This window comes from Haliotis cracherodii, unplaced genomic scaffold (assembly GCF_022045235.1).
Source record: "Haliotis cracherodii isolate W230 unplaced genomic scaffold, xgHalCrac1.p SCAF_6, whole genome shotgun sequence".
NCBI lineage: Eukaryota > Metazoa > Mollusca > Gastropoda > Lepetellida > Haliotidae > Haliotis > Haliotis cracherodii.
This window is the reverse complement of record NW_027266319.1, coordinates 744,547-770,293: the sequence shown is the minus strand read 5'-3', so window position 1 is coordinate 770,293 and position 25,747 is coordinate 744,547. Positions and strand designations below refer to the sequence as shown.

Below are 25,747 nucleotides of genomic sequence, written 5' to 3'. Positions count from 1 at the left end.
CACTCACTCACTCACACACTCACTCACTCACACACTCGCTCACTCACTCACTCACTCACACACTCGCTCACTCACACACTCACTCACTCACTCACACACTCACTCACTCACTCACTCACTCACTCACTCACTCACTCACACACTCACTCACTCACTCACTCACTCACTCACTCACACACTCACTCACACACTCACTCACTCACTCACAGACCCGCTCACTCACTCACTCACTCACACACTCACTCACTCACTCACAGACCCGCTCACTCACTCACTCACTCACACACTCGCTCACTCACTCACTCACTCACTCACACACTCACTCACTCACACACTCACTCACTCACTCACTCACTCCCTCACTCACTCACTTACACACTCACTCACTCACTCACTCACTCACACACTCACTCACTCACTCACACACTCACTCACTCACTCACTCACTCACACCCTCACTCACACGCTCACTCACTCAATCACTCACTCACTCACTCACTCACACTCTCTCTTAGACATGACACGTTCAGATGTCATTCTGAGTACACGTTGGGGGCAGGGGTGGCCCAGTCGTCTGAGGCGCCGCGATTCGCCGTGCATAGTTGCGTCCCCTGGGCACGGCAGAAATCTATGATTGTGGGTTCGAATCTCGGTTCGCCCCGATTATGTTTCTAGGTTTGTCAGCACCATGCCCGTGCTCGTTGGTTTCACCGAAGTGGTAAACGTCTTAGACCTGCATCACTTTGGGCTTTCCTCCCACATTAAGCTGACACGCCGCGATTTAACTGTAAAATCGGCGTTAAACCCAACACACTCACTCACTCACTGAGTACACATGTCGGTTGTAAATATAAAATGTTCTTTTTTCATCTCGACAGTCCGGACTCTTGTTAATCCGGCAACTCAACACTAAAGGCGATCACTACTGGGGACGTGTGCACGTTTGTTGTTTAACGCCGCACCCAGCAATACTTCAGCTATATGACGGCGGTCTGTAAATAATCGAATCTGGAATGTGGACTAGGAGTTACAGGTTTTCAACTCTTCATGGGACACAGAGTTCAGGTCGATACATAAGATCACTAGTCGTCATTGTTTGAAAGTGACTGAAAATAAACGTCATCGAGATCTTAAGTACAACGAGTTAATTAAAAAAGCTGGCACACAAGGGAGAGAATTTATGGATGTCAACTTCTTTATTATGAGGAACACAACGTTTCGGAGTGTATGCTTACTCCTACATCAGGTGAATGAATGCTATGAGGCACTGTGCATAACTCATTAAGGTGCGAAATCTATTTTACTGAAAACGACAAAAAAGCAGTTGCAGGCATTTAACACTTAAAACGACTTCAGGTGATTTCATAAACAATAACAAATTATACTGAAAAGAAACGGAAATAGAATAGAAATAAGTCGTATGAAATGCTTTATGATCTTATTCATCTGATATATCTTATATATGACTACACCTTCTATATCTTCTATACCAGCAAACAACGAGGCCTGCGAGTTTGTTCGTACAGAGTTATATCGTTGTGGTTTAAGCAGCAATATGTTTACACAGGGTCCACGTAAAGCTAAACTTGTATCATTAATCATTATTTTAGTGATGTACGCCATTTGTCTGTGGCTTTACCAGATGAACTTTCCTGCCAAGGAATCGAGAATTGATTTTCTTGGGCCAGGAGCTATATTACATAAGTCTGTGTTATATAAAGTGTGTTTGCGGCTCCCGCGTGAGCGTGAATAGTCTCGGATTCCCCCACCCGGGTCAACGTTTTCAGGTCACGCTTCAATACGCAGTCACGAGACTTTGCTCATGTGATCACTTACATAAACGTAAAAATGCTATAAATAGTCTCGCAGTCTTTCCCGGGCAGTTCGAGGTTCTCATCGAAGAAAGAAGCACGCGATTCAAGCACCCGAAATGAAATCTGTCATCTGCGTCCTCGCTGCACTTGCATGCACATGCACAGCACTCACGCGTGAAGGCATCTGGATGCAGATGCATTTAGGTGGTGGCTTGACCGACGGTGAAAATATTCCCCAGCTCGCCGAGACTTTGGGAGAGAAGACGCTGGTTGATCTCGTCACGCGGGCGGGTCTGGCGGACACGCTGTCGAGTACAGGTGAGTGCGTCTGTCCTTGGCCTTTGTGGACACATTGTACATGGTCTGTAAATGGTCTCGTCGTGGTCACCATGGACAGTGAACATGTTGTTTAAATTTATTTTCAAGTATGTTCACAATTTGATTATAAAAAGTTTCACTTTAGAACTTTAAAGCGTATAATGTTTCTCGTCGACTAACATCTAGTGTCTGGAAGGACAATATGTTTGAGATTTTTGTGTGTCAGATGGACTTTGAATAATAGGAAGAAACATGGAGAATCTCTTCATTTCTCTACATGTCATTACATCCAAATTGCGTAGATGGATGTTCATGATGTCAATCATTGCATTGACTGGTCCAGACTCGATTATTTACAGACCGCCGTGATTTAGCTGCAATATTGCTAAGCGTGGCGTTAAACATAAAACAAACAAACAAAACCCTGTCTGAGATATTAAATATTCGTCACTTATAATATTTATACTTTTCATCTTGGACGCGACGTTAAACCATTCCACCTCACATTCAGAAAGGAGTATCACAACACACACACACACACACACACACACACACACACACACACACACACGCTTTTGAAGACCAAATGTATTATGTAACTAAATTATCTGTGAGAGGATTTTGATAAGGTGGACCCGTTCCTTTTAAAATGCTGAATCCGCCCTTGCACGTTTATCGTCAGGCAATGCACGTGATAAACAGATATTCAAGGTAACCTGTACACGTGCCGTTTTCGCTTACAAACTACGTGTACAAGTTTTACTACAACCCTGCATGTATCAATGCATGTGTGTCGTGTGAATGAACTACTATTTGTATTATAGCACTCGAGCGCGTCCATTGTTTCGAGGGGTCGTTATTATTCGTGAGGACCCAATCAGTGCAACGCACCTTAGTCGGACGATTCTATTCCCACGAGAGGGTAGCGAACTACGTTTGACGGTTTTGCATCATCGAGTAATTATGCTTTAGAGAAATGTAATGGTAACGTGGGTTACATAAACAAAACAAAAAAGAAGAAAAGTTATTTTGTGTTATGAAAGAACTAACCCAAGTCTCAGCACGCTTGTGATAAACTATAACTTTGATTGTGTGCTAAAGTTTGGGATGGGATGACATCGATGAATATATACATTAACAATCCTAGAAATATTGAGGTGTTTTTCTTTGTCTGCTGGTCATTTCGGCGACCAGATGCACCCATTGCCCCATGTCGTACACATTATATAAGCTTCCTAGGCCCTGATAAGATTTTATACAACACCTTGTATAGACGTCACGTGGATGTGACACGTGTTTGGCTTGCACACCCAGCTGAAACCTGCAGACAAAGGCGGTTGCCAGAAATAGTCTACTCATATCGATCTGATAATGGTTTATTTCATTGTGCTGAAGACGTTTACGATATGTTTGATAGAATAAATATAATGTGAAAGTCTGACGGGTATCCAAAGACTCGGCAGTTCAGTCGGTCTGTGGGAAATTATTGTGATAACGCTCATTCAGTGATTCGAATAATTGGTCGACCTTGAACCCTGACTGCCTAAAAGGCTGTAGTCGTTAAATATTTACGGTTCACTGTGGGTTCCCGCCTCGGTTGTAACTTGTAAAACATGCTACAGTTGCCATTTGTTGAAAAGAATTGGAAGCGGTTTGTTCCGTGATATGATTAACCCTGACATACAATTCAACCTAAAAATTAAAAATTACGGCCATACGCTTCCTCTTGCATCAATTTTACTAAAACCATCAGTTCACGCTAAACTCGTGTGTGATCAGGTTTTACAGGGAAAAAAAGAAAAAAGTTTTACTGGTCATGCTGAAAATCGCCAGAAATGGTTTGACTTCTTCAGAGAAATAAATTGTATGTCTTGAAAGTCTAGCAATATATAAAACAAAAACAAAAAGTGATATTGCGGTGGCTTTATACAATTAGAATCGAGCAACAGAAAAAATGATCTATTTACCTGTCATTCAATGTTGAGCTTCACTGAGTCCTGCACCACTGTCATATTTTTTCTGTTTGTTTTGTTTTGTTTTGTTTGTTAGTTTAACGCCGCACTATTCGCAATATTCCAGCTATATGACGGCGGTCTGTAAAATAATAGAGTCTGGACCAGACAATCCAGTGATTGACATCATGACCATCGATCCACGCAATTGGGATCGATGACATGCATCAACCAAGTCAGCTAGCCTGACTACCCGATCCCGTTAGTCGCCTTTTACGACAAGCATAGTCGCCTTTTACGGCAAGTATGGGTTGCTGAAGACCTATTCTAACCCGGAATCTTCACGGGTCATATTTATTCTGAGGAAGAGTGTGTAGTTATATAATGTACACACAAGACAGCTTGGCATTTGTTCGCCACGGCCGAAACAGGACTGACTTCAACCGAAGATTTGTGAAGCCCTCATAAAATGTCTCCCAAAGCCACAAATTAATCAAATAAGTATGTAAAAAGCCACATGTCCTTGTCATGACAAAACCACAGTATGTCAAGGCCCCGGGACCATCAAACTTATATATCCCGTATTTCGAGACAAGGAAGTTTTTCTGTTCGATTCTGTCGGCACCATGAGGGACTTCGTCTTAACGGTTTAACTAGTTAGTGGAGTTCGAGACAAGGGAGTTTATATTATTAGTTTCTGTCGGCAAAGGTGACATCGTCTTAAACGGTATAACGAATTTTGTTGTTCGAGACAAGAGTTTTACGATAACTTTCTTTCGGCACAGGTATAACGATATATACACGGTATAACGAATATATCGCAGTTCGAGACAGGGGAGTTTGACTATTTGATTCTGGCGGCATCCTATGTGACATCGTCTTAAACGGTATGTCGAGTTAACGGAGTTCGAATCAACGGGACTTTACTTTTATTCCTCGCGAACCAAACTGCCCCTGTGTATGTTCATCCCTGTAGTGGAACATGCCGTTTATCCGTATCGAAACATGAGCAGTATACACGGGGATTTCCGGATAATAACTGTAATTTCACTTTCTTTAAGCTCCCCCCGCCCCCTTCACGGTGTTCGGGCCTACAGATGACGCCTTTGCCGCTCTCGCCCCGCAAATCAAAGACCTCCTGAAGAACGTGACCATCCTCAAGGGAGTCCTGCTGTACCACGTGTTGTCTGGAGAGGTCTACTCCACCCAGCTGTCCAATGAGCTTCTGGCCAAGTCCCTCGCCGACAGCCTCCCTATCCGGATCAACATCTACCAGGGCGGAAAGGTAAGCGTTATCAACGTCAACGTCGGAGTACTTGTAGAATGGGGAATCTCACCTCTCTATTTACAGTAATTAATGTCAGAAACTTTCAAGCTCATTGCTGCCACCTGCTCTACAGAGTTGTGTCCCGTAACTGCTTTGATCACAAACTCTCGGCATCACTGCTGCCACCGGTGTTGAGGCTGTCATTACAAGAATCTTTGCCCTCTACCCCCAAATGTAGTAACGTCTTCTGGAATGCCCTCAGTTAATTTATGACTGACCATAATTTCCATATGAATTTACCTTAAAGTGTTCGCTCGTTACGCCGAAGACCCGGGTTCGATTCCCCATATGTGTACAATGGGTGAAGCCCATGTCTGGAGTACCCCGCCGTGATATTGCTGAAATATTGCTGAAAGCGGCGTAAAACCATACTCACTCACTCCTGTGCGAGTAAATGCTGTTTAACGCTGCACTCAGTTTTTTACACCAGCTGTGGCACAGGGGCGTTCAGTTGTCCGTGTCCGGGAACGCCAGTCACTAACAACATGACCAAGGGCGCATGTCAACGGGGTTTAAGACACTCTGTCCACCCGATCCATTCGAGAAGACCTTTACAAGGATGTCATACTGCAAGGGGACCTATTCAGTCTGATAAAATGGGCACGGGTGGACCACTCGTCTGAGGCACCCCAATTCCATGTGCAGAGTTGCGTCCCATGAGCACGCCAGAAACCTATGATTGTGGGTTCGAATCCCGGTTCTTCCCGATTATGTTTCTAGGTTTGTCAGCACCATACCCGAGCTCACGAGTTTCATTAAAGTGGTAAACGTCTGAGACCTGCATCACTTCGGGCTTTCCTCCCAGATTAAGCTGACACGCCGTGATATAATTGTAATACTGTTAAAAGCGGCGTTAAACCCAAGTCACTCACTCACTCACCCAGTCCTGAACCTGTATACATTCAAAGTAGTCACGGAATTAAAACATACGAAACGCCTGTCTAACTGTCCATTGCACGGAGAAGATCCTGGTTAGAATTGGTCTTCAGCAACCCATGCTTGTCCTAATAGGCGACTAACTGGATCGGGTGGTCAAGCTCTTATCCCGAATGTGCAGATAGATGCTCATGATGTCAATCACTGGATTGTCTGGTCCCGACTCGATTATTAACAGACCGCCGCCACATATCTGGAATATTGCTGAATGCTGCATAAAACAACAAATCAATCACAAAATTAGGTGGACTAACGGCGTCCGGATTAATAAGGTTCCAGGTGATCTATGTGACGTCACTAATGATTTCCTCCCCAGGTAGTGACGGCGCAGGGCTCCCCCATCGTCCTCGTCAACCAGAACGCCACCAACGGCGTAATCCACGGCTTGAGTCGCGTCATGCTGCCGCCAGCAGGAACTGTCGTTGACGTGGTTGCTAATGTCCCCGGCTTCAAAACACTGAAAACTGCCGTCATTGCAGCCAAGCTCCTCCAGTTTCTGGCCGGTATGTGTCGCATGGGAAACAGACTTGTGAATTCACTTATTTACAACAGTCGCACCCGACCAAGGAGTCCATTTCTGTTCCATGTTGTTTACTTCGACTGTCGTTGTTATCGCTCGTAGCTGGGATCATTCAGTCTCTGTATAAGCGATATGTCAGGGGTACATATAAAAGATAACCTTTAAATACCCAATCCTTCTTTTCTCGCTTTTTTTTTATTTCAGCTACGTTTTGATATGTTACAATTGAAATTATTGTCAGCTGAGAATGCTGCTATGCTCAGTTAGCTGCGTTGTATGTTTCTCAGTTAAGAAATCTATTTCCTAAGTTCAGTATCCTTCTAGTTTGTTTTAGTAAATGTATAGAAGTTGAAAATTGTGATTGTTAATAACGACACTAGTTACGGAAACGATCCGTGAAGATCCAGGTTAGAATAGGTGTTCAACAACTCATGCTTGCCGTAAGAGGCGACTAACGGGATCGGGTGGTCAAGCTCACTGACTTGGTTGATGCATATCATCGTATTCCAGTTGCGTGGTTCGATGCTCATGATGCCAATCACTGGATTGTCTGGTCGAGACTGAATTATTTACATACCGCCGTCATCTAGCTGGACTATTGCTGAGTGCAGCGTTAAACAACAAACAAACAAACACATTTATGGAACCGAAGACCAACATGTAAGCATCCCATCTCAGCCTCCACAGACGTGTACATATAGCATCATGGGAACCAGGGGGTACCGTGCAGGAATCAGATCCCTGGCACTCTGCTGCTGGCGGTGGGTCGGGTGGTCCGGTGGTCGGACTCTTTGACTTAGCAGATTGCATGTAATCGGACCAGGAATCGTTGCTCATGGATCGTATGAAGTGTTGCTTGAATATTGCTCACTGCTTTTAGCAAAACTCCCTCACTCCTGACCTACATATGTTGTAGGTGATGGCCCCTTCACCGTGTTCGCCCCGACCGACGAGGCCTTCTCTAAACTGCCCCCCGGCACCCTGGACAACCTCCTGAAGAACCTCACTAAACTCACCAGTAAGTAACACGGCCTTTAGCCATCAGATGTATGCCAAGCCGAACCCTTTAGAAAACTCTCGTGTTCTAGTGTAGTGGCTCACATGTTCGCTCACCGTGCCGTAATTCCCCGTTCGACCCCTCCCCCCCCCCCCCCTCCCCCCTGCCATATTGGTACAAATATCGCTTTGCCTTGCTGTTATATTGCTGTCGTATACTACAAATCCACTCGCTTACTTCGGTGATCCAGGTTTTGTTTTAACCATTGAGTATCCCAAGTTAAGAGGAGACTCACGGAATCGGGTGGTCAGGCTCGATGACTTGGTTGATGCATATCCTCGTATCACAATTGTGTAGATTCATGCTCATGATGTCAATCACTTGGTTGTCTGGTCCAGACTCGATTATTTACAGACCGCTGTCATATAGCTGGAATATTGTTGAGTGCGGCGTTAAACAAGAAACATATAATTCACATTGTGTATTAATTGTTTTACTTGGGTATGAAACATACTTTTCCTCCTTTGGGTCCTGTTCTGTTTGGTATTTCTACAACCGGATGACCTCGCCCAGGGTTCATACACCACTTGTGAAAATGCCACGGGACATGTGATACCATCCCTTGTCTTGTGAAATTTATTGATAAGCACTATGTAAATTTCAGGTGTGCTTGAATACCACGTCGTGAGCGGCACATTCTACAGCGCCGGACTGACCAACAAGATGAAGGTGACGACCCTCAACAAACAGGACTTCACCGTCATGGTGTCCAGTGGTGAGTGATGACTGCGATTCAGGGAAGAATAGGTCCCTAGTACCCATACTTGTCTCCCTGTGGGGATTCAGGGAAGAACAGGTCCCCAGTACCCATGCTTGTCTCCCTGTGGGGATTCAGGGAAGAAAAGGTCCCCAGTACCCATGCTTGTCTCCCTGTGGGGATTCAGGGAAGAATAGGTCCCCAGTACCCATACTTGTCTCCCTGTGGGGATTCAGGGAAGAACAGGTCCCCAGTACCCATGCTTGTCTCCCTGTGGGGATTCAGGGAAGAATAGGTCCCCAGTACCTATGCTTGTCTCCCTGTAGGGATTCAGGGAAGAACAGGTCCCCAGTACCCATGCTTGTCTCCCTGTGGGGATTCAGGGAAGAATAGGTCCCCAGTACCCATACTTGTCTCCCTGTGGGGATTCAGGGAAGAAGAGGTCTCCAGTACCCATACTTGTCTCCCACTGGGGATTCAGGGAAGAAGAGGTCCCCAGTACCCATACTTGTCTCCCTGTGGGGATTCAAGGAAGAACAGGTCCCCAGTACCCATGCTTGTCTCCCTGTGGGGATTCAGGGAAGAACAGGTCCCCAGTACCCATACTTGTCTCCCTGTGGGGATTCAGGGAAGAATAGTCCCCTGTACACATGCTTGTCTCCCTGTGGGGATTCAGGGAAGAATAGGTCCCCAGTACCCATGCTTGTCTCCCTGTGGGGATTCAGGGAAGAAGAGGTCCCCAGTACCCATACTTGTCTCCCTGTGGGGATTCAAGGAAGAACAGGTCCCCAGTACCCATGCTTGTCTCCCTGTGGGGATTCAGGGAAGAACAGGTCCCCAGTACCCATACTTGTCTCCCTGTGGGGATTCAGGGAAGAATAGTCCCCTGTACACATGCTTGTCTCCCTGTGGGGATTCAGGGAAGAATAGGTCCCCAGTACCTCATGCTTGTCACCCTGTGGGGATTCAGGGAAGAATAGGTCCCCAGTACCTCATGATTGTCTCCCTGTGGGGATTCAGGGAAGAAGAGGTCCACAGCACCTCATGTCCGTCTCCCCCTAGTGTTGAGGAGTCGCAATATGTTACTTAGCTGAAGGTGTGATGTCATGCATGTGTGTTCTCCTATCTGTTAGTGTGCAGAGTTGCGTCCCTTGCGCACACCATATTGTGGGTTTGAACCTCGGTTGCCCCACCAACACCCTCCACCCCCACCCTCTCCCGATTATATAATATCGGCGTTAAACAAAACTCACTCACTCCAATCTTTGACAAGTTTGCTTTGTGTATCGTACACCCAGTCAGGCAAGATAGGCTTGACTAGTTCTAATCATTTAATCAAAACCTGGCTTTCCTCGACAGGCGGCGTGAGCATAGACACCGGGTCCGGCACCGCTAACGTCATCGCTGCCGATGTCAGCATCACCAACGGTGTCATCCACGTCATCGACGAAGTTCTCATTCCACCAATGATGTCTTTCCATTTGGACAAATAAACAACACGTTACCACAATCTCATGACAGCGGACTGGCGCCCATCCGGACCTGCAGGTTGAGAATATCCGCCATGGGTGGATCACTGAACTTCATCTGTCATCGCCTCAACGTTCTCGGACTCCAGATGGTCATCAATATTCCGTATATGGTCATCAATATTCCATATATGGTCTTGCTTGTACTTCTTTGTTGTTCGGGGAGTTTTGAATGTTCAGTGAGTTTATATTCCAATTGTTTTCACCTTTCTATCGTTGTTGTATTTACAATAAAATATTTGTACATCGAAACGTATCATTGTCATCATTAAACTGCTTTAACTGTTGAACTATTGAATATTGCTGACGCTTTCGCACTTTACCGAGAGGCCAGGAAATAACGGTAAGGCTTTGTTTTGTGTGTGTTTGTTTGTCAGCTATATTCCAGGTATTTGAAGTTGGTCTGTAAATAATCATGATGGCATGAGCATCGATCCACACAATTGGGATGCAATGACATGCTCCAACCAAGTCAGCGAAACTGACCACATTTTCATCAACGACCCCGAGTGTTTACAAACAAACCCGAGATAGGCCTCCCAAAAATACATTGAAACGACATTGATGAATTTTGTGTTGCAAACGCACATCCGTGAACCTTAGCAAACAGACGTAAAGTATCTCTTGTTAGCCTTGTGGAGTATCAGCCCCCTGCAGCCTTATGGATACAGATAGGCGTTACAGGTTCGATCTCACTGAACTATAAGTAATGTTTGTTGTTTGATTTTAAATCATTCTGCACATTTCCTGAGGTTAGAATTGTAATGTGTGTTGTGTCGATTGTTCTCGTATCTAAACTGTAAAACATTAGGATGACGTCACATGAGGTTTTGTGAAGATGTCAAAACATTAAATGACAAAAGGATGACGTCACTGCAGGTTTATAAGAACGGGTTTTCCAAACTATGGCCCGTTTGCTGCAAACTCGTACCGATGAAATGCAATTAAATTGCAACAATCAACAATTCGTCTTAAATGGCATGAAAGTTATTCATTTGTCGATACCAACTCGTCACCATAATTTCAGACATTGTCATGAGCGATAGACACAGTTGTTAAACATACTCTCATGTAATTGTTGGTGGTTTAATGACTGCTGCTACAAGGGGGTCGCACTGTAAACTCAAACAGCGCAACATTCGCACGTGAAATTCGCCATTGTTTGGGCAAACTGCTTCTGTCTTTTCTGTTAAAAATCTTGCCAAATTAAAATTTTAAATCAAAAGCGTATCTTTCTCTGGTATACATACGGAATATATACTCAACAACAAAAGTTCCTGTGACACCAATATTTTAGTGTACTTTTCAAACAAGTAAAGTTTGGTTTTCAATATTTTAGTACATATATGGAATCAAGTCGCGAAAACGCAACTGCTACAGTGAAGCATGCATTTCATGCAAAAGTTGACTTTTATGCAAGCCCCATGCATTTCACTACCCAAGAATGGGTATAAAAACGTACGTTAACGGGTTTCCATATGCATTGTTTAGCATCGTGCTGACAACAACCACTCAGAAAAACAACAACATTACGCAATTATTCAACATTACGAAATGCCACCCCTGTCCGAAAATGAGTGTCTGCGAGCCATTGGTATGCTTGAAGCAGGATCGAGTCAATGTGATGTTGCAAGACAATTTAACGTCCACAGAAACAGTGACTGCAAGGAGCATCCCTGACCTTCGATGAATATCTTCACAAACCGTACGCCGTCGCCTCAGATGTGCAGGGATTATCGCCAGAAGACCCCCCCCCCCCCAGACGTCCCATTTTGACAGGAAACCTAGAAATATATAGTTTGTTATACTTCCGACCTTAAATGGGGGAGCTATGGCCAAAAACGTTGAAAGGTTGCTGAAGCATGACAAATCTTCGTGCAGCTGTCAAATATTCTCAAAGCAATATTAGTGATGTTCTTGGTATTGTTATTCAACTAATTTAAAATAGAAATACCGATATATTTGTTTGTTTGTTTGTTGTTTGCCGCCGCAAATAACGATGTAAATAGAAGTAGCTCAATATACCATTTCAATACGGTATATATACGTACATGATGAAAGTCACAGACAATGTGAAAACTGTGTGTAATCCATTCCACTGTAATCTTTAACGTTCTGATCGATTCTGCTCTAATACTTCGAGAGATCCTTAGCTACAAGTTCGCGTTACATTGTGTGCTGATGCACATCAACCATTATTGTTTGGTAAATCCAGACGACCTCGCTGTTTGGTTGTGATCTTCATCCAGATGTGTATGTGCTGAGGTCAGGTGTTTCTGTTAAGTGCTGAGGTCAAGTGTTTGTGTAAAGTGCTGAGGTCAGGTGTTGCGTTCATGTGCTGACGTCAGGTGTTTCTGTGATGTGCTGAGGTCAGGTGTTTCTGTGATGTGCTGACGTCAGGTGTTTCTGTGAAGTGCTGAGGTCAGGTGTTTCTGTGAAGTGCTGACGTCAGGTGTTTCTGTGAAGTGCTGAGGTCAGGTGTTTCTGTGATGTGCTGACGTCAGGTGTTTCTGTGAAGTGCTGAGGTCAGGTGTTTCTGTGAAGTGCTGAGGTCAGGTGTTTCTGTGAAGTGCTGAGGTCAGGTGTTTCTGTTAAGTGCTGAGGTCAGGTGTTTCTGTGAAGTGCTGAGGTCAGGTGTTTCTGTGATGTGCTGAGGTCAGGTGTTTGTGTAAAGTGGTGACGTCAGGTGTTTCTGTGAAGTGCTGAGGTCAGGTGTTTCTGTGATGTGCTGAGGTCAGGTGTTTGTGTAAAGTGCTGACGTCAGGTGTTTCTGTGAAGTGCTGAGGTCAGGTGTTTCTGTGAAGTGCTGAGGTCAGGTGTTTCTGTAATGTGCTGACGTCAAGTGTTTGTGTAAAGTGCTGAGGTCAGGTGTTGCGTTCATGTGCTGACGTCAGGTGTTTCTGTGATGTGCTGAGGTCAGGTGTTTCTGTGATGTGCTGAGGTCAGGTGTTTCTGTGAAGTGCTGAGGTCAGGTGTTTCTGTGAAGTGCTGAGGTCAGGTGTTTCTGTGATGTGCTGAGGTCAGGTGTTTCTGTGATGTGCTGACGTCAGGTGTTTCTGTGAAGTGCTGAGGTCAGGTGTTTCTGTGAAGTGCTGAGGTCAGGTGTTTCTGTGAAGTGCTGAGGTCAGGTGTTTCTGTGATGTGCTGAGGTCAGGTGTTTGTGTAAAGTGCTGACGTCAGGTGTTTCTGTGAAGTGCTGAGGTCAGGTGTTTCTGTGATGTGCTGAGGTCAGGTGTTTCTGTTAAGTGCTGAGGTCAGGTGTTTCTGTAATGTGCTGACGTCAAGTGTTTGTGTAAAGTGCTGAGGTCAGGTGTTGCGTTCATGTGCTGAGGTCAGGTGTTTCTGTGATGTGCTGAGGTCAGGTGTTTCTGTGATGTGCGGAGGTCAGGTGTTTCTGTGAAGTGCTGAGGTCAGGTGTTTCTGTGAAGTGCTGAGGTCAGGTGTTTCTGTGAAGTGCTGAGGTCAGGTGTTTTTGTGATGTGCTGACGTCAGGTGTTTCTGTGATGTGCTGAGGTCAGGTGTTTCTGTGAAGTGCTGAGGTCAGGTGTTTCTGTGAAGTGCTGACGTCAGGTGTTTCTGTGAAGTGCTGAGGTCAGGTGTTTCTGTGAAGTGGTGACGTCAGGTGTTTCTGTGATGTGCTGAGGTCAGGTGTTTCTGTGAAGTGCTGACGTCAGGTGTTTCTGTGAAGTGCTGAGGTCAGGTGTTTCTGTGAAGTGGTGACGTCAGGTGTTTCTGTGATGTGCTGAGGTCAGGTGTTTCTGTGAAGTGCTGAGGTCAGGTGTTTCTGTGAAGTGCTGAGGTCAGGTGTTTCTGTGAAGTGCTGAGGTCAGGTGTTTCTGTTAAGTGCTGAGGTCAGGTGTTTCTGTTAAGTGCTGAGGTCAGGTGTTTCTGTGAAGTGCTGAGGTCAGGTGTTTCTGTGATGTGCTGAGGTCAGGTGTTTCTGTGAAGTGCTGAGGTCAGGTGTTTCTGTGATGTGCTGAGGTCAGGTGTTTCTGTGAAGTGCTGAGGTCAGGTGTTTCTGTGATGTGCTGACGTCAGGTGTTTCTGTGATGTGCTGAGGTCAGGTGTTTCTGTGATGTGCTGAGGTCAGGTGTTTCTGTGAAGTGCTAAGTTCAGGTGTTTCTGTGAAGTGCTGAGGTCAGGTGTTTCTGTGAAGTGCTGACGTCAGGTGTTTCTGTGAAGTGCTGAGGTCAGGTGTTTCTGTGATGTGCTGAAGTCAGGTGTTTTTGTGATGTGCTGAGCTCAGGTATTTCTGTGATGTGCTGACGTCAGGTGTTTCTGTGAAGTGCTGAGGTCAGGTGTTTCTGTTAAGTGCTGAGGTCAGGTGTTTCTGTGAAGTGCTGAGGTCAGGTGTTTCTGTGATGTGCTGAGGTCAGGTGTTTCGTTCATGGGCTGACGTCAGAATGTATCTGTGAAGTGCTGACGTCAAAACAATTTGAGAGACCACGTTGCTGGCAACCATGTTTAACTAGTTCCAGCCTGAGGTAACCAGTGTTGATCAAGGATAACTTCGTGCGGTACCCGAAATAAAACGCACATATAGATATAAAACAAAATGGCTGCAACGAGGAGAAAAAACGGCCATGTGTATTGCTATCACACAACTGTGAGAGGTGAACAAGTGTTTCACTGCGCGACCAAGCTGCCCTTGTACCTAATGCATTAATTTAATGCATGTAAAACGACAGGAAAGTTCTAAATAACGTTTAGTTGAGGTGACATGGGGTTTAACGTTGAGTTCAAGATTGTGTCACTCACACAGAGACGTGCATGAACGTGTGTGTGTGTGTGTGTGTGTGTGTGTGTGTGTGTGTGTGTGTGTGGCTGCCGATTCTATAGTGCTAGCCCACAGTTTAACATGAATACCCCACACAGTCACAGTAAACTGACTCCGAGCCGACCAGTCCTTGTTTCAGTCCCTAAATGCCGAGCGCCAGGTATGGTTACAAAAAGTACCAACCTGTAACGTATTTTGGTATGGCGGGGATCGAACCCCCGATCTTCGGCTATCCGGACAGACGCTCTACCACTAGACCACAGACATGCAAAATTATCATCAAAGTTGTAGTATTGATTCAAAAGTATTTGCACCTACAATCGAAAGCTTTATATCCATGTTGCACATCAGGATAGATATATACTACCAATACATAGTTAACCATATTTAGTAAAAGGCCTTTATTTATCACGGAATCAATAACTCAAACCCATGACGTCACGTTCAGGCTGCTACACATAGTACCACACCCCGAGGTAGATATGGGCATCTTAGGTCAACCGAAGTATGACGTCATTGATTGAACGAGTACAATTATTGGTCAGCCAAGGTTCTTCTTGGATTATAATTGGGTTATACTTGGGTTATACTCTCTCTCTCTCTCCCTCTCGATCGAGAGAGAGAATTTAACAAACAAAGAGTGAGTGAGTGAATGAGAATGGTTTTACGCCGCTTTTAGCAATATTCCCATGTACCCATGTCGGGAATCGAACCCGCGTCTTCAGCGTGGCGAGCGAACGCTTTAACCACTAGGCTACCCGACCGCCCCTAACAAACGAAGAATCATGTTGACAAGAACAAATAAAGGAATGCAGATTTTATTTGAAACTTAAAGATGGTCTTTGGTATTAACAATTTCCATGGACGCATCTTTCGAGTTTGCTGTCGAACTTGGTTTTCTTCGGGCAGGTTCTCTCTATCCTAGTGCCATGAGAGCACGCGTAGTACTTCCGGCAGTCGGAGCCATGCGCGAACACCCGGAAACCTTTCCCTGCACATGCGCTGTCGGGAGTTGTCGCCAACTGGATACATCCGGGTCGTGCTATGTCAAACCATGTTCCTGGTGCGCAATCGTGTAAGAATGCTACACTGTTACTGCAGTGGTAGTAACGTGCAGGATTTGTAGCGTGGGCGATAAAAGTGCCCTTACCTTTGGGGCACCTGCCTGGAAGGAAGAAAGGGGTTAATTATATATCATAAAACTTGCTTTGAATTGGTATTTATAATTATAGAGAAGTCTTTGAAAAGTGGAACTATTTCTTTCGATTGTTGCTTCCGGGCTCAACGCAATCCGACTTATCACTCCAATCCAGCACTGGGAGAACTAGTTTCACTATTCCATGTGACTATCACATCACACAACACATTCTGGCAATATCAAAAAGTGTACCTAACTCATTTACCCACAGTAAAAAATAGTTTCTCTAAATCAGTCGGTATGTGTATGAACACTCCGCAGGGGAATCTGATGACGTCACACAATGTCACACCACGTCCGAGGCAAGTGACGGAATAAGCCGAGTGGACCTGAATGGTCGCAATGACAAACTTCATCGGCAGCACTTGGAGAACTCCATTTTGAAACTCGTGCACGTGACAGTCACATGGCAAACTGCCAGGAACCAAATATAACTGTTTTCAGTAGTAGCGTTCCTAAACTGTCTTCATGTTATACGAACTACATGCGGCGGGATCTGGTGTGACAGGGATGAAATCATGCAATACAGCTTATACATTGGTTTTAGGCGGCGGAAGTATCCGAATGGACCCGAGTGTGTTTGACGTATTTTCTGACTGGGCTCCCGTCTAGATAAACAGGTAGACATGAGTAGACCGATGTATCGTGGGCTGCGATTACATTAAACATTGATTGATATCGAAATTTGTTTGTGGAGTAAAATTGCTCTCGCCAGAATTCACACCAGAAGAGGAATGTGTTATAATTGTTGTTGCCTAAATCAAGATCTAGAGGTTTGGACATACATCCATATTTATTTAAAATTGTAATTAAGGTCGCTACGCATGCGCACCTATGACCGGATAATAGTACAGATTTGGTTGTGGTTTAGTTTATTGGTCAGAAAGTAATAGAAGCAAACGTAAAATGGTACATCGCATTAAGCATTAAACATGGCTGTGCTTTTAATATTATGTTTCATAGCCGATGCAGACCTTAATCATCGTTTGAAGTTCGACAAAACTCAAGTTTAGAACGAAGTGGTTGCTACCTGTCCAGGTTCTATGCTCAACTACTTGGAGAACGGATGTTCCGATTTCACATTTGACCAAAATGGAATCAAATTTTTCGTCTCTCCTACCGGCATTAAGAGGAAAGTCTAAAAAACGCCTGGTTTTTATTTCGACACCAACCCCAACCTTTTTAGGTAAACCAATTAATAAATAGAACTAGGAGTCAAAAGACAAAACATTACATCGGTAAATTGAGATTTCAAGACGATTCTACGTAATTAAATTCTGAATTACATGTGTTTGTCAGAGTCCAAAACATACACATTTTTTGTTCAGTCAAAATATCTGAATATTAAGACCATACAAGGCCTACAGAGAAACGCTTCTGTCTGATCGTACATCTTCTTGCGAGACTAAGTCTACCAATCCCTCAAGCCTGAATCCCCCGTACTTACTTCCACAGAGGTCGGTGCCGCAGGAGATTGTCCTGTTCTGGTAGGAGACCCCGGGGCAGTAAGCTCCTCCGTGGGTGGGTCTGGGGTTGGTACACGACCTGGTGTGATCTTGGTCCTTGGTCCCGCCCCCGCACAGGACACTGCATTCGTCTATGTCTCGCCACGACGTCCAGCTGGACCAGCCGCCATTTTCTAAAACGACGCATTTGATACAATGTTGATATCAGTCTTATTGTAAGATCAGTATAAGTCCATACTTATTTTGTTCCTCATGCCCTTCCCCTTGGATATTTCAGGGGGCGGTATCGGTTCCTTGAACCCATGCTTTTCCTGTTGGGACCCGTGGGGACCCGGGAACATCCGGGGTAGAGTAGGTCTCCAGCAACCCATGCTTGCCGTAAAAGGCGCCTATGCTTGCCGTAAGAGGCGACTGACGGGATCGGGTGGTCAGGCTCGCTGACTTGGTTGATGCATGTCATCGTATCCCAATGGCGTAGATCGATGAATCGATGCTCATGATGTCAACGACTGGATTGTGTGGTCCAGATTGATCATTTATAGACTGTCGTGATACAGCTGACCTATTCCTGACCGCGACGTCAGTATCACCCCAGTACAGGCGGTGCATGCTCTGCGTTCCCCATCCCTCGTCAGTACATACGGCTTCTTTGCGACAACAAAATGACGGGTGTCTGTTGTACGTATGCTGATGGAAACAGACTGTTTATAACTCACGGAAGCCAAATAAGCCCTACTCCTTACTGGAGCTTTGTGCAAAGCCTAACCTACCCTGACATTGAAGCAATGTTTGGAGTAAATAGCCGAAGTGATGTTGAATGGACCTAACATCACTTTAAACACCATGACATTTATATCATGCTCGTAAAGATCCGGGGAAGAATAGGTCTCCAGCAACCCATGCTTGTCATAAAAGGAGACTATATTTGTCGTAAGAGGCGACTGACGAGATCGGGAGGTCAGGCTCGCTGACTTGGCTGATGCATGTCATCGTATCCCAATAGCGTAGATCGATGCTCATGATATCAATCACTGGATTGTCTGGCCCAGACTCGATTATTTACAGACCGCCGGCATATAGCTTGAATACTGCTGAGTGCGGCGTTAAACAACAAACAAACAAAAATTATATCAGGCCAAATCAGCTTAATGTGGGAGGAAGTCCCGAAGTTATGCCAACCAACAACGTTTTCCACGTGACAGCGGGCAAGACACAGTAAGACGAATCAGGCACATCTGTGAGTCGATCTCACGATCAGTAGATCCTGGCACAGCAAAGGGACGAGACAATGCACAGACAATCGCGGAGCATTGGACCATGTGTCCACTTGTGCCCGCAACATTTTATGACATGTATTGATTATTAAAATGATTAACGTGATGTTCTGTTAATATACCCACGTGCTTGGGTCCGGTAGCAGGTGGAGTAGTATCTACAAAGGAACACAGCTTGTAAATCCATGAACAGATTGATAGACATTGAGGGTAAATGATTAGCTTCAGGTTCAGATGATGGTTCAAATGGTTCAATAAAAAATATACACAAAGAAAGAGTTACGCACACCCCTATTTCTGAACCATGACAAATGGCATAAATTCATGGCATGGGATGACTGCCCACAGGAGCTGGGCGATACCAATGTCATCGGATAGAACAAACATTTGACAACAAATAAAGAAGATATTGGTGAGTTGTGATTGAAATTTACTGACAAAAACATCATGGTAACACAGGTACTGTTTTTGACCTAAGACAATACATAAAAAAAGGTATGGAGCTGCAGGATTAAGTAACGAGCTGCGTTTCATGTGAAAATGTACCTTAAAGTCTCTTCTTGATATGACACGTCAAACAGATCAGTAGCGGGTGTAACCGCCACGTGCCCAGATGACGTTGGATCTGTTGATGGGTCAACAACAACCACTCCTGATGCAATGCTGCTTCCAATTGGCGTAAATCTTGTACAGGAGGATCTCGTGCCTGTATGCGCCCCAGAATATCCCAAACATTTTCAAGGGGGTACACATCTGGTCTCATTGCTGGCCATGGTAGAGTCGACGTCGTTATTGCATTGGCCCTCATGTAATCCACGACTGCATGCGAACGATGAGGTCTGGCATTGTCATCCATGTACTGGGGTCGAGTAGCAGGAGGGTGGTTGTCAAAATGAGGAACGACGACTGGCCTCAGAACGTCCCGGATGTACTGAGCCCCTTTTAAGTTGCCCCTTTTGGTGACCAAATCCAACCTGCAATCATGTGAGATACATCCCCAAACCGTTACCGAGCCCCCGCCGTGTGCAACAGTCGGTTCAATGTTCCTGGGGGGTGTAGGCCGTGTTCCGGTGCGACGAAACACTCGTTCTTCCATCAGTGACGTGGAGCAGAAAGCGACTTTCGTCTGACCAATGGATCCGTTTTAAAGTTCTCAGATTCCAGTTCTGTCTAGCAATACACCATGCTAAACGAACAGCTTTGTGGTGATCTGTCAACAAGGGACGCTTTATGACTCGTCTAGCCCTCAGTCCTGCTGCTTTCAGCCAGTTCCTGACGGTTCTAGTGCTGAATCGACGATTGGGCAACCACAGCTGTTTCAGACCAGTACTTGTTATATAGTTCTCGGCGTATCAGATCTTCCGGATCTGGGACGGTCCTGTACATCACCGGTCTGAGCATGTTTCTCGACTAAACGGCTTACGACACTGTGATGATACCCCCAATTCCGACCAATGGCATTACAAGACATTCCTGCGTAATGCATGCAGATTATTTGCCATCTTGTGGCGTTTGATAATCGCCTTCGTGCCATGGTCAAACAATGTCATGGAATAACTGTTTAAAACCGAGCTTAAAAAAGCAATTGTAACGTTTGGATATACTGCTTTCAAAGATACTCGAGGGTAGCATGTTGCACGTGAGCTTTCGTCGCGCATGACTGATTGCATCATCTCGACAAAACATAATTCTTCCCGTAATTATATCTTTCATGACTGTTACAAATATTGGGACCAAACAATAATGAAATATATTCGGGTGTGCTTAACTTTTTCTTTGTGTATATAAACGCGACAAAAACCTTTTCATAACCACTAAATAACTCCTCTAAACCAGAGTCGATTGTACTATTCAGACTGCGTAATGTGTTTATGAATCACTATAAAATAATAAAGACACCAGGTGTTCGCGAAAAAGGTGAACACAACCAGAACCACGTGTCTTGTTTCCCCAGCCCTGATGTTGTTTGGGCTTTGCTGCGGGGAATCTCATTCATTTACACTCAATGAAAACGATAATTCTCACATCTCCGGGAGCGGTAGGGTAGCCTGGTGTGAAAAGCGCTCTCTCACCACGTCGAAAGGCCAAGTTTGAGTCCCAATATTGGTTCTGAACGTGGATCGCACACCTGGTAATCCACGCCGGGATATTGCTGGAATGTTACCAACATGGGCATAGACCTCCACCCACTCGCTCATCACTCATCACTCATCGCACACCTGGTAATCCACGACGGGATATTGCTGGGATGTTACCAACATGGGCATATACCTCCACTCATCACTCATGACTCATCACTCATCGCACACCTGGTAATCCACGCCGGGATATTGCTGGAATGTTACCAACATGGGCATAGACGTCCACCCACTCGCTCATCACTCATCACTCATCGCACACCTGGTAATCCACGACGGGATATTGCTGGAATGTTACCAACATGGGCATGCATAGACCTCCACTCACTCACTCATCACTCATCGCATATCGCACATTCATTCTAACATTCACTCGTTTTGTTAATCGACTGGTTATTTTGACGAATAGCTGCAATACTGGCAAAACTTTACTCGTCAGAGACAATGTAATGAGCGGGGAGAAGTGAGTGAGTGAGTATGGTTTTACGCCGCTTTTGGCAATATTCCAGCAATATCACGGCGGGGAACACCAGAAATGGGCTTCACACATTGTACCCATGTCGGGAATCGAACCCGGGTCTTCGGCGTGACGATCGAACGCTTTAACCACTAGGCTACCCGACCGCCCCTGCGCGGGGAGAAAAAGAGCAGGAAGGATTGAAATGACTCACCTTCTCCAGTAATTTCTGTGACTACATCTGTAGGACACGCTGGAAAAAAGACGGGAGCATAGCGTGTAAGAAATAGGGATGGTTGAGATATTCTTATCATCAAGTGAACACATTCACAATAGAAAGGTGTCAGTTTTTGCGGTATGTTCCTATAGACAAACGTTACAAATGTAAGAATAGAATAAATAGACTACACTGAATATGCCATGTAATCATGTAATACATGCAAATAAGATTTATCAAAAACACAACATCGCATATCTGACATATATTTTCAACGCGAAAATGTCCATGACATGTACAGTATTTAAAACTTCCATTAGTTATACCAACGGTTGAATCCATACACACGCATGTACATTCACGTTCACTATTTGTATCATTTACTTAATCACTGAAAAATGTTGAAATTATTTAAAGTAAATTACGGAAATATACTTTACTCACACAATCGCCGACGTGTCTTGCAGCAGGCAGGTTAACGCAACAACAGCAAATGCTAGACTCAACAACATCGTCGACTGTGATGTTCGGGTGGGGTTATCCAATTCACTGTATTTAAAAGCCAAAGTCACGTGTTTTGCACGTCGGGGCAGATGTCAGTCGCTCTAGCCGTCGTCACTGTTCCAACACCTTGGTGGGGTGGTTTACGTAATTGTACCTGGAAAGCAATTAAGATAATAATCATCCAGGTATATTTGATACCTGGCCGCCCCGTGAGCGTGTGTGCTATACAGTGTAGTATTTCATGGGGCATATTTTAACCAGTACACAAGGATACAAAGAACAAAGAATCTGTCATTCACGAACACGTGTCATGTATTTATATCTTATCACTTTGTTTCCATACAAGAATACGATTTGATACAGGAACGAATTGTTTGAAATCTGTGTTTTGTTTTAAACATTAAACATTCACAAGGGATTGGGTACAAGTCGTCCAACGTAGGACACTCTCTCGATAATGTTTACAACGTTCAATAATAATGTGAACAGACAGACGGATAGGCGGGAGAGAAGCGGGTAGTAATAATACAAATAAGACGTGTGTAAGTTATGACAAAGTTGTGACAAAGTATTGACACTGAATATACACTTATAATGACTTACTGATATCTCTGAACTGTCATACAAAATTAATTTGATATCCAAAGGAAATTTGATTATAACGACCTTGTCACACTTGTTATCAATTCATTGCATTGGCGAGCATATAACTAACATGACAAAAGTAATGGGAGTTTATTCCCTGTGAATACCTATTCTGTAATAATTATAATGTAATTGGCTACACTCCTCCCAAACTGCACATGTATATTCAAAAGGTATAACAAAAACTATACATCTCATTCAGTGTATTTATAATTATTTAACCTTTTCTCATCGTACAAAACTATTAAGGGTATGATCTGTAGATGAAATGAAAAGAACCTAATAATGAAAACGGTTGTTTGGACTCGTTTGGTTAAAAGGGTCGTGGTAAGTGGTGCGTGAGCCCCACAGAGGAAAGTATCAACGATAGCATCACTGATGACCATGTCTGTTGCACCACACCCACACACGGATACATGGTCGGTCACAGCGCGACACAAACCATGGAAGCAGGGCTGGAGGGGAGGAAGATGTGGCGACGTCTGCAGAGATGGGCTGTCAGGACTCATGAATCAAGAATCAAGAATCATTGTACTGAACACCCTCGTAGGGCAGGGTACAGACTATCTACATATGAACATGTATATAATTATAGATATGACAGGTATATATATATATATATGATGTACATTATGTATAGAGGCATTACATGTTATTTCATTTACATCATATAAACATTTATGTATATCATGATATTGCTGGCAGCGTACACTTAGTGTTGATACTGCATTGAATAGATTAGAATTTTCTCATGGCCTCAGCTTAAACATGTGGAATACAGTCCTGGCAACAAGACTTGACCATACTTTTGGTGGGTTCATAAATTGTTTTAGGAGGTTGGTTTTATCAGTCTGGGAAGGGTCGCCTATTTCTATCAGTGTGATGATATTTCTCCTGAGGTCTGTATACAGTGGCATGAGAGCAGGAAATGTTCCTCATCCTCCACGGAATGGCAGTCACAGTGCAGGCAGAACCTATTTTCAACTGGGGTGTTGGAGTATCTCCCCGTCTCAATTTCCAGGCTGTGAAGACTCAGTCGGAGCTTGGTAAGGGCCCTTCTGTGGCTTGTATTCTTCACAGTTGTGAGGTAATCTTTTAATCCATATTTGTCATTTATCTGCCCCAGATGTCGCAGCTTATGGTTTACACCGGTTGGAATTTGGTCAGTTTCAATGAGATACAGATCTTCAAACTTTGATATCAGGCTTTTGGAAAATTGCTGAGTGCTGATATTGTTTCGATGGGGACCTTCGGATATCACACTTTGGAGAAGACACTCGATGTGGGAAAACCAGGATTTAGTTAGTTTCTTGTCCTCCTGAAAAGCTGCATAGAGCAGTCTACCACGATCCATGTTGCCAAGACGTATATAGTACTTGAACATGTTGATATAGATTTGGAGAGATAATGGGTAGATACCTAACTCACTAAGGGAACCAATGTTGCTGCTTCTTTTTGGAATGCTGAGGAGACCCTTCGCAACTTTGATGGAGGTACTCTTACATTGTTGAGAAAGAGGCCAGAGACGGTGACTGCTGGAGGTCGGCAGGGAGACAATTCCCAAGTGTAGCTGCTGCATTGGAGAATGTTCTGTGACCTCAGGACTTGAGTTTCTTCACAGGCGCTGTTAGAGGGTGTTGATGCTCTTCTGGGTGGAATGTATGGGTTGATGAGCTCCAAGAGGTAGTCGTGGGCAATTCCAGTCTGGCATTGAGCAAACATTGAGAATTATTTCTATTTTATTCTGGCCTTTACGGTAGTCAAAGTAAGGCTTTCAGAACTGGTGGGATATGTTGATGTTCGGGTGTTATAGATATGATGTGGACTGCAGTGTTTGCAGTATGTGGGTCTGTTCTTGGCTGAGACTAAACGAGAGGCTATTACAACAGCCCAGCCTTGAGAAAACAACACTCCGAACAAGTGCTTCGTATCTTGTGTTATGAGATGATGTTACCCATAGAGCGAAAAAGGAGATACAATCAACAAGATAGAAAGTCATGTGAGCGAGATACAATGTCACGGGAATAAGATATAATGTCATGGGAATAAGATGAAATGTCGTATGAACGAGATACAATGTCACGGGAATAAGATACAATGTCGTGGGAAGGAGATACAATGTCAGGGTAACGAGATACAATGTCGTGGGAAGGAGATACAATGTCAGGGTAACGAGATACAATGTTGTAGGCAGGAGATACAATGTCGTGGGAAGGAGATACAATGTCGTGGGAAGGAGATACAATGTCTTGGGAAGGAGATACAATGTCAGGGTAACGAGATACAATGTCAGGGTAACGAGATACAATGTCACGGGAATAAGATACAATGTCGTGGGAACGAGATACAATATCAGGGTAACGAGATACAATGTCGTGGGAAGGAGATACAATGTCAGGGTAACGAGATACAATGTCAGGGTAACGAGATACAATGTCAGGGTAACGAGATACAATATCAGGGTAACTAGATACAATGTCAGGGTAACGAGATATAATGTCATGGGAACGAGATATAATGTCAAGGGAACGAGATACAATGTCAAGTGATATTGGGTTATAAAGGCTTGAAAATACATTTCACATTTGTTTAAAAGTGATATGATAACTGGAATAAAAGAGGTTTGGATTTTATCGTTCAGATATCTTCGTCCAGATAGTAAAAAAGAATAACAAGAGTCAGATGGGTCGTCTGAATTCTCACAGGGTTCTCACATTCACATTCGGCATTCTCTCCTCCTCATCTCACACTTTTCCTCAGCCTGTTCTTGTTTGGAAGTGAGAGGCCACCGTACCGACATAGTAATCGACTAATCGAAGTGTTCGCCCATTACGCCGGGAATCCTGGTTCTATTCCCCATCTGGAGGCAATGTGTCTCTCGCCACACGCAGTAGTGGTAAAAGCGGTCTAATATCCCATTC

At 44.4% G+C, this 25,747-nt stretch overlaps 2 protein-coding genes across 2 annotated transcripts; one reads left to right on the top strand and one right to left on the bottom strand.

Moving 5' to 3' along the window:
- The first annotated feature begins 1,886 nt into the window (after positions 1-1,886).
- On the top strand, positions 1,887-10,391 carry LOC139445071 (protein sll1483-like). The gene is made up of 6 exons (XM_071226151.1): positions 1,887-2,132; positions 5,146-5,369; positions 6,664-6,850; positions 7,784-7,885; positions 8,529-8,639; positions 9,981-10,391. Exons 1-6 carry the CDS (start codon positions 1,931-1,933, stop codon positions 10,112-10,114), a joined length of 960 nt encoding a protein of 319 aa, XP_071082252.1. The 5' UTR covers positions 1,887-1,930; the 3' UTR covers positions 10,115-10,391.
- A 5,384-nt stretch (positions 10,392-15,775) lies between these two features.
- Positions 15,776-22,190, bottom strand: LOC139445072 (A disintegrin and metalloproteinase with thrombospondin motifs 14-like). The gene is made up of 5 exons (XM_071226152.1): positions 22,122-22,190; positions 21,675-21,713; positions 18,992-19,023; positions 17,573-17,764; positions 15,776-16,092 (listed from the first exon to the last, which is right to left on the bottom strand). The coding sequence occupies exons 1-5, from the start codon at positions 22,187-22,189 to the stop codon at positions 15,776-15,778; spliced, it is 648 nt and encodes a 215-aa protein (XP_071082253.1). The 5' UTR covers position 22,190.
- Positions 22,191-25,747: the final 3,557 nt, after the last annotated feature.